The 10124-nt window shown below is 33.4% G+C and overlaps 2 protein-coding genes across 2 annotated transcripts in view; both read right to left on the bottom strand.

The window, feature by feature from the left end:
- The window catches only part of LOC107615621 (histone-lysine N-methyltransferase SUVR4-like), a 14061-nt gene extending 7026 nt beyond the window's left edge, over positions 1-7035 (bottom strand). Inside the window, exons 1-3 of the mRNA XM_021112318.1 lie at positions 6138-7035; positions 4954-5219; positions 3371-3437 (exon numbers count right to left, since the gene is read on the bottom strand). Of these exons, the coding sequence (XP_020967977.1) occupies positions 3371-3437; positions 4954-5219; positions 6138-6944 (1140 nt within the window). The 5' untranslated portion in view covers positions 6945-7035. The remainder of the gene's footprint in view (positions 1-3370; positions 3438-4953; positions 5220-6137) is intronic.
- On the bottom strand, positions 7972-9798 carry LOC110266872. The gene is made up of 2 exons (XM_021111916.1): positions 8621-9798; positions 7972-8427 (listed from the first exon to the last, which is right to left on the bottom strand). The coding sequence occupies exons 1-2, from the start codon at positions 8801-8803 to the stop codon at positions 7972-7974; spliced, it is 639 nt and encodes a 212-aa protein (XP_020967575.1). The 5' UTR covers positions 8804-9798.

The raw sequence follows: 10124 nt of genomic DNA, 5'->3' as shown, positions 1-10124 counted from the left end.
ATAAAATTTTAATTATTTTATATTTTTATGTTACAGTTTAAAATTTTATTTTAATATAATTTTTAATATTATAAAAATTTATTGTATAATAATTAATCTTATTGAATAAAGAATACTCATATTTTTGTATTTATATGTTTTATATTTAATTATTTAAGAATAAAAGATTATGTTATCCTTTAAAGTATTGTTTATTAAAGTATTGGCATTTAAAGCATTTATTTATGTAGTAGGATATTCTGTATTTATTAGAGTCCATAAATTTTAATTATTTTATATTTTTATGTTACAGTTTAAAATTTTATTTTAATATAATTTTTAATATTATAAAAATTTATTGTATAATAATTAATCTTATTGAATAAAGAATACTCATATTTTTGTATTTATATGTTTTATATTTAATTATTTAAGAATAAAAGATTATGTTATCCTTTAAAGTATTGTTTATTAAAGTATTGGCATTTAAAGCATTTATTTATGTAGTAGGATATTCTGTATTTATTAGAGTCCATTAATTCTCTTCTTTCACATTAGCCTTTGATTTTCATCTAATCAAATCTAACGGTCTATATAAATATAGTGCATCTAATAAGCACATAATTGTAGTTATTTGTTAAAATAGGTGACTTATAAGTCAAATTAATTCGTTATGTATACGTTTGTTGGTAGAATGTTTTACGTTGAAATTCTTATAGCTTTTTAGGTTTACCCAGGAGAGTAAATCACAAACTCCCACCACTGGACGCCATTGTCCCGTACCTCAGGGAGGCTGGGTTCGGCGACGAGTTACCACTCAGGGATTTTTTATTCGACAACTCCCTGATCACGGCATTTGTTGAGCGCAGGCGCCCAGAGACCTACACCTTCCACCTACCGTGAGTTGAGTGCACGATTACCCCATAGGACGTCGCATACCACCTCGGGCTACGCGCTAACGGAGAGCCCGTGAGTGGTTACTTTCATGACTTTTATACATGGTACAAGATCGGGCCTGGCAGTTAGTTGAGAAGCTACTCGGTGTCAGGCCTCCTGTAGTCCAGCTACAGAGAGTGCAGAGGAAGGAGTCTTTCTCCTTGAAGCTGACATGGCTTCAAGAGTGTGTCCGACAGATGTCGCCCGATACTGATGATCCAGCCATTCTCCAACAATATCCGAGGTGCTACATACTATTGATAATCGGAGGTTGCCTGATGACTGATAAGTCCAATAATCAGGTTCATCTCCAGTGGCTCCCACTACTGGATGACTTTCAGAGGTGCCGATCTCTATCTTGGGGATCTGTGGTGGTTGCATGGACGTACCATTCCCTATGTTCTACGGCATACCACTCCACCACAAATATCGCAGGCTGCACTCCTCTGCTGGTATCTTGGATATATCAGAGGTTCCCTAAATGGTGTCCACCTGAGCGACAGATTTACATGTAACCTATAGATGCGACGTAACTGTTTAGTTTGGTTTTACTATTCATCATTTTTCTCATAATGATATTATGATAGATTGACTGAATGGTGGTTAATCTTGCAAATGTCCACAGGTTGATTAGCATGACACAGCAGAGCAGGGACCAGCACGAGCAAGAGAGTCCTACGATAGTGTCAGGAGTTAGATCAGTTACTCCAGAATGAGCTATGTGAGTTACCCTTTTATTTGGTTAAGTTGCATAGATTACTCAACCTTTTATAGCACCTGTCACTTATCATTCTTCACTACATCTGTTATAGTTCACGTGGATGCCATATGACGACTCTGTACTACAGGATATTTGCCAGCTATGGCTGAAGGAGGAGGCAAAGTGGGGGACATGGATGTCTGTTGTCCCCTTCGTCTACTTCAACATAGTTGAATTCTACCATGCCGATCCTGTGAAGTGCCAATTCAATGGCGAGCAGCCAGTGCCAGGGGACTCGGTTAATGTCGACAAATTCCTAACTACCACAGGGCGTGTGAGTACGTCTGGTGGCCTACTAAGCTTCGTAAGTGGTACGATCAGTAGAGGGATCGGTTTGGGGAGGGACACTGGATATCCATTCAGCCGTGCTTGGACTATCACCCAACGTGGGAGTATTGGCATTGGTATAGACTAGCTTGCCGTGTCAGACACTTGTCGGGATAGGATGTGCTTGATGACCCCAGGTTGTTGGACTTACTGGTTTGGGTGTGAGAGGTGGGTCATCTGGATGAAGTCTGACGAGCTAGATCCACCGCCACTAACGTCCCTACCTTCTGCAGAAAGTTCCATCACTTGTTCCGCTATAATTCTCCTATAGATGTCAAACATCAAATGCACATGCTCGTCGCCATGGAGTCAAAACAGACGAAATTGAAAAACTTCATTTTCCATCGGTAATAGCAACCTATACCCCACCTTTCCGATCTCTTTTCTTCTGCTACCACCGACGCTACTCAATATCAAACTCTTCAACTTGGACAAAGAACTTACGCGCCAGGTATGCAACAGAATGGGATTCTTGCACTCAAATAATACCCCAGTATCACTATTTCTCATACGACAATTTGTATACACACTTACAATAAAGTATCCACTACTATTAGACATTTTGGCTTATTTTTGGAAGAAAAAGGTAGAGAAAAAGTAGTGAAATGTTTATAGAGAATACAAAGGGTTGCACATCCTTTTGTAGCTGTTGGAAATTTGTCTTTACGTATTTCGTTTATAGTGTAAGCGTCATATTTATTCACTTATCTCGTTTACAGTGTAAACGATATATACACTTCATTTCTATGTGGCCTTATCTGATTTACAGTGTAAACAAAATACGTGTAATGTTATCTCGTTTGATGCGACGCATTTTAGTAAAAATGGTATAAATTATTTATTTCGGTAAATAAAATATTTATTTTATTTATTTAAAAAAATCCTAAAACTAAGTAAAGTGATATTATATAATTGTTCCGTCTATTCATTGGATATTTTAATAATGGAACAGATTGATATTCCATTCCCAATTACTTAAGCATACCAATGGAATGGAATGGAATATGAAGGCAAGAATTGAATTGGATGGAATAGGTTTTATCCTTTGTTGTTCCACACTATTCAATTTTATTGCATTCCGATCATGGAAAATATAATTTTACCTTTTCATTCCATTCCACACTTGTTCCACTCTAATCTAAAACATAATTATGAATATAAAATGAGAAAGTATAGGAACAAACTTTTTAGTTAGCCAATATTAGTCAACTTTAGTATTTAGATTTATAATTTAGAATTTAGAGTTAAAGGTTTATGACTTAGAGTATAGAATTTATGATAAATAAAATAATTTTAAAAAAGTTTGCCAATATTAGCTAAAAAAAAGTTGATTACTTAACATTACTCATAAAAATTAACCAGTCTTACATGATAATAGTGGCGATCAGGAATCTCCACTTCAACAGGAATGTCTATCAAATTTGCATCAAAGCATCTGGAATTTTGAACACAAAAATCAATATTAGAAATCAATATATAACAACAACATTAACAACCATCAAATCTTATTCCATCTCAATAAGCAACACCTTAAAAGAAAAAGACTAAATAAAGAAAATCTCCGATAATAAGCAGTGAATAAATGGAGAAAAAGAAAACAATAGAAAGAAGTAAATAAAAATAACTAAACAAGAAAAACAGTTAATAATTGATAAACTAAAAAGATTCAAGTGCACATTTGATTAGAATATTCAAGAGAGACCACATTGTAGATTTTTTGGTTTATAAAGTCAAGTGCACATGACCTACAATTGAAGAGGGTAGGTTGTTAGGATTTAGGAAACATTTTGGGGGTAGTATATAGCAGGAAAAATAAGAAGAGTTAGAAGACGAAGAGTGAAGCAGCAACAAACTCTGTTTAGTGGTTGAGATAGTATTTAAGAAGGTAAAGTGGTGTAAATTGAACGAGAGGATCATTTTTTGTTAGTCTTGCCATTCACATTAGTTTGTAAGGAATCAAGGTCGCTGTTCTACAACAGAAGAGAATAGGAAAAACATGTGAACATAGAGGTCAATGACACCATAAAGATGTACATTGGAACTTATTCTTTGAGATAGAAGAGTTAGTTGCTTACAAACTAATGTAAACAGAAAGAGTAACTGCAACTGACCCCACTCATTCTATAACAACCTTGTAACCACTTTTCCTTCTTATAATGCCAGCTCAGCAACTACTTAACAGAGTTAGTTGCTGCCTTACACTCCCTCTTGTAGCTCTTTTTATGTCTCCTGCTATACAATATCCCAGACAGTTCCTAACATAAAGTTAAATGAGATATATGATGTTGTAGTCGGTTTGTTCATGTAAAAAGGTTATTTTATTTTTACATCAAAAGAGTTAACCACCTAGCCAATTCAATGATTCCATCACATAAGGTGTGTTTGGAACAGAAAAAAGTTAGAACTGAAATCAATTAAGCTGTAAATCAATTATCAAAAATAAGAATTGAATCAATTCAAATTTATTATTTACATCCTTTATCCAATCTTATCTAATTATATTGTACAACCTACCACCACTGCTAGACCACCGCTACCTCCCTCTCCAACCCCCTCCCCCCTTCCCAACTCTCTTTACACTAATATTTAGAGCACAAAATAGTTTATTAGTTATATAGATTCAAAATTAATTCTACTCTATGTAAATCCTATAAAAAAGAAATATTTCAAATAAAAAGAGATAGAAATTCATTGGACTTCAAATTAATTCATTTCTTTCTTTCTCTTTCCCAAACCCAAACAATAAAAGTCATTTAAAATTGAAATGAAATCAATTTCAATTTTTTGGGGTTCCAAACACACTCTAATAAATAGTGATCACGCTAATACAATTTTAGGCAAAAGTCATTGTGTTAGCTCATTTTTACCTTTGATTAAAAAGTTTTGGTTCTTAAATTTGATAAATTTTTATTTTTTGGAACGCAACCATTTAAAAGATAAATAAGATGTACCTATGATTGATAAACCTTGCAATATTTCCATTATAAGTTGCATCTAAGCACAGTGCCTCATCATCCTTTAACACCCTTTCTGAGCCCCAATCTGCATCAAGGGTTACAGGATATGTATGTCTGTCCTTGCTGCTTTTGTGTAATACCCTTTCATACAATTCTGCATTGGTTAATATTTCTCCGACGTACTCACATACAAAGCAGCCTTTGGGCAAATCTTCTAGTGTTCTAATGCCCCAGCCCTTTCCTTCCTGAGTCAAGAATACCTGCAGATTAGAGAATCACAATGTACCCCATCATATATCAAATATTCAAATTCATTAAATGAACTAATAAAATAGTGGCTGGGGAAAGGCCGCTCCAATAGGGTGTAACATAGGCAGCCAAACCTAATTTAGGCATTAGTCACTCAGAAAACACAGTTTGATTAATTTGTGGTAACTTTTTTAGTGAATGATGGCACATTGATAGACTTATCAAGTTCATGCCATTGAATGTAGGTTTGTGGATGAGACCTTGTATAGATACCTTGTACTAAAAGAATGAAAAAGACAAGATACTCATAGAAACCTAGTATGATATCATAAACCAACTACGCCAAAAGCTTAAGATGGTGAAAGCTTATAAATGTTTTTTGCATTTAACAGAAATTATTAATGCAGAAACCAAGAAAAAAGATTGAAGTTTTATGCGACACGAGCTCCAAAATGTTATCTTAGTCATGTTACTCTAACATTCAAACACCATTACAACAAAGATCTAAAACATTTATATTGAATGTATAAAATGTTGTCCACTTGTAGCTAGACGATGGAATTGTCAGTTGGTAGACTAACAAATACCAAACTTATGTTGTGATCCAACAGAAACAAATAGGTTAGTACAAGATGTACTGCTAGCTAGAAGTTAAGCATTTTTTTTATTTAAAAAATTCAAATAGAAAAAGATGACACCTTCACGGCTTCACCACATGAAGAAAAAATTGATGATTATGATCATAAACTAGATAGTATCATAGGTGGATAAGAAGAATGATTCAGAGTCATAAACAAGAAGTTAAAAAGGTTCCTATAGTGAAGTTTTGACTTGCCATTAGAGTCCATATAACAGTCATAGAAAATTGAAATTAAGGAAAATAAATAAAGCCTAAAATAAATTGCAAGATTAATCAGATAACAATTTACCTGCAGTTTACATCTTAAACCTCGCTGCACTACCCGATTTCCACACTGCATATCACATCCACATTTCCTCCAACATTCCTTTATAAACTTTCTAACCAAATGCCCCTTGCATTCTTCAGGCATGTGCTCACTCCCTTTATAAATTGGGCATTCTTGACAATACACAAAATGATATGGCTGAGGTTTGATTTTCATAGCTATGCATGCTTCTAAGAACTTTTCCTTCAACAAACCTTCTCGAGTATAAGCAAACTCCCCACCAGTTTCTTGAGAACATGCACAAGGAAATGTCAAAGAAAGACAGTTGCCTAAACAATCAGAACAACAACCCTCATCCGCAACCCGAGCAAGTGAAATGTTCACATTAGCATTTTGATAGATTATATTATTTGGTATGTAATTAAACTTAGGCAACTCCTCACTTCCAGTGTCATCTAATAATGAAATTACAACCTTTTCAGAACCTTTTGTTATGTCACTCAAAAATTGAACATAACTATTTTCAGCATGAACAATAGCTTGTTGTGCCATTTTTGTTAAATTGGCATGGTTGAGATTTGGCCCATATTGATAAAGAGCTGATATAGATTTGAAACGACAATTTACATTTGAATCATCGCATGGGCCTCTAGAATTATGTTCAGGATGAATAACAGCTCGTTGTACCATGTTAGTCAAATTCGCATGATTGGGATTTGGCCCATTTTGATAAAGAGATGATATAGATTTGAAACGAGTATTTATGTTTGAATCATCGCATGGGCCTGCAGAATTATATTCAGGATGGACAACAACTTGTTGTACCATGTTAGTCAAATTGGCATGATTGGGATTTGGCCCATTTTGATAAAGAGCTGATATAAATTTGAAACGACGATTTACATTTGAATCATCACAAGGGCCTACAGAAAATCAGCAAGACATTCACTTGAGAGCAGTTAGTATGAATATATATGTAAAAGAAGTTAAAACGTTCAACAAAGTATGAATTGTCTTCTAGTTTCATCATGTCTTAAGAATAACAAGGAAGCAAGTTGGAAATTTTTTTATTATTTGGACTTAGAAAGGGAATTCAGGTCTGTGAAAGAACAATAATAACAATAAAAAAATTAATGTGATAATTTTCTCTTGTAGCATTTATAAGAATCCAAGGAAAACTCCACTAAGTTTTGCACTAAACAAATCCAAGCTGCTGAATCTTATCTCAAATTAAGTACTGTCTCAGAAAAGTCTCCTTAAACATAATAAGAAATTTTCATTCCAAACAAGTACATCACATTGTTGCATAGATTACATACTGTCATAAAACTTTAGACTCTCGTCCACAAACTGTGAAAGCTAATCCTTGAAAATAGGTCCTAGGAACATAGAGTTGTTATGACATATGAGACATCTACAAGAATTCATTGTGTTGTCTTACATTTCTTTTCATGGAAGAAATATAAGAGGTGTTACTAATGCAAATCAATTTACTTTTTCATAATACTTATCTTCTACTCGGATGAAAAATCATAAGGAGGACAAAAACATTTAACATTGAAAATAAAAGAAATTTGGATCATAACCGATGTAAAAGTAAAAACAAAACAAGACACCAAAAAGAAAAAGAACAGAAACAAAACCAAGCAAAACTAAAAAGGTATTAGACATCCAGGCTTGTTTGGTAACTTTGGTTTATATTTTCATTTTTTATGTTTTTGGTTTCCAAAAATTTGAAAAGAAAAAAAAAAGTGAAAAAATAAAATCAGATTTTCTGCTTTTATTTTTTTCCTTCACAAATTCAGAAAATAAAAAAATATAAATATAAATCAAAATGTCTCAATTATAAACTATTTCAATTATATACTCTGGCATGAAAATTACCTTTAAGATGTGATGAAACAGGTCCAAGATGTAATTTCGGTTTCTTAGCTTTTAGTATTATAAGTTCTTTCTCATAACGATCACTTGACATATGTATCTTCTGGATGTGGGAACGGCTAGATCCATCAAAATAATCTCCACAGTGCCCTGCAGATGCTGCATTCTCATGGCACAATTTTCTACTATCTCTAGCATCCATGCAAGATAAACTTGAGATAATTTCTACCTCACTCAACCTTGTCTGCAATGGTTGAGAACTATTTGTCAGTTTTATATCTTCTTTAGATGCCTGAGATGGCCTAATGATTTCCTTTTTGGATGTCTTTGAAAGTATTTCATTGTCCTCTACAGATATCATCTGTAGTTTCAGTCTTGCTCTTTCTCCATCATGATTACTGATTGGAGCTTTTCCCTTACCTTCCCCTTGCTATATTTGGAAGAAAATGATGTGTTATTAACAACAAATATATTCTAGACAAAAAGTGCAAAAGAGATAATTGATGTAGATTCAAGTGAAGCAATAAAAATAACTTTATCCTTGAATATAAAACACTTCAAATTGAAAGGACTATTGATCAAATTGATGTGTATATAGACAGATAAAAGAAGTTTGTAGAAACCTGATATTCCATTGACTCAAAGTATGCATGTACAAGTGTTTGATAATTGTCTTCTTCAATAAGCTCCCAGCTATTACCATACACTTTGAGCAACCTTTTCAAGACAGGCCTCACCTCATCATCAGAAATGCCTAAGGTCCTCATAGCATTATAGGCATTGGTAACTCTAGGATTAGGTGCCATGATAGTCTCAAAAATTGATTTCACCCAACGCTCTAAATGGCCCTTTTACTAAAACTCACTACCAACTTGAACTACTTCTCCTACATATCCCAAAATGGGAACAAGATACAATACTATGCATTTAGAGGAAAGATACAAAATGAGATCAAGTTATAATACTTTGCATTTAGAAGAAAGATACTGGACAACGAATTAAAGTGAACACAATAGAATCAAAGGAAAAAAGCAATAATTTCAAAGATCATATCGATGGAGGATGTGGTGTATATAGGATAGTGGCATTCGGCCCCCTATACAGCTTTACTCAAGCAGTGCAAAGTCACCCAAAAGGGCATGTTGCCAAGTTGCTAGAATATAGTTATACATTTAGAATTTCACTTTATATATAATAATGATAAAATTATCTAATGAACACTCACATAAATCAAGCTCAACAAAATTAGACACAATATCAAGGGTTTGAATTGATCAAATTCATAAAAACTTTTACTAAAATGAACAAAACAATAAAACCATAACTTACTACAGAACTAAAAGCGAAGAATAGCTCGCACAAAAGAAGTCACCCAAGGGGGTATGTAGCGAGATTGCTAAATTCTAGTTATACAGATAGAATTTCACTTTATATATAATAACGATAAAATTGTCTGATGAACACTCTCGTAAATCATGATCAACAAAATTTGACACAAAATCAAGGGTTTAAAGAGATCAAATTCATAAAAAATTTTGCTAAACTAAACAAAACCATAAAACTATAACTTACTACAAAACCAAAAGTGAAGAATATAGCTGCCATAATAGAAGTCACACAAGGAGGCGTGTGACTAGGTTGCTAAACCTAGTTATACAAATAGAATTTCACTTTGTTTAAAATAACGATAAAATTATCTGATGAACACTCACATAAATCAAGATCAACAAAATTAGACACAAAATCAAGATTTTTAAGATATCAAATTTATCAAATATTTTGCTAAACTAAAAAAAATCACAAAATCATGACCTACCACAGAACCAAAATCGAAGAATATAGCTTGCACAAAAGAAGTCACACAAGGGGGCATGTGACGAAGTCGCTAAAACCTAATTCGACAGATAAAATTTTATTTTTTATATAATAATGATAAAATTTTCTGATAAACACTTATATAAATCAAGATCAACAAAATTTGACACGAAATCAAGGGTTTAAAGAGATTAAATACTTAAAAAATTTTGCTAAAATGAACAAAGTCATACAACCGTAACTTACTACAGAACCAAAAGCGAAGAATATAACTCGCACAAAAGAAGTTACACAGGGGGGCATGCGCGCGAG

Source organism: Arachis ipaensis, chromosome B09, assembly GCF_000816755.2.
Source record: "Arachis ipaensis cultivar K30076 chromosome B09, Araip1.1, whole genome shotgun sequence".
Taxonomy (NCBI): Eukaryota; Viridiplantae; Streptophyta; class Magnoliopsida; order Fabales; family Fabaceae; genus Arachis; species Arachis ipaensis.
This window is presented reverse-complemented; position numbering and strand designations above follow the sequence as displayed.

Excerpts from the sequence above, each read along its gene's own strand:
- LOC110266872 (XM_021111916.1), bottom strand. The coding sequence starts at position 8,803 with ATGGCACCTAATCCTAGAGTTACCAATGCCTATAATGCTATGAGGACC. Across the intron at positions 8,428-8,620 it reads TTGAGTCAATGGAATATCAG|CAAGGGGAAGGTAAGGGAAA; the intron begins GTTTCTACAAAC and ends TTCCAAATATAG.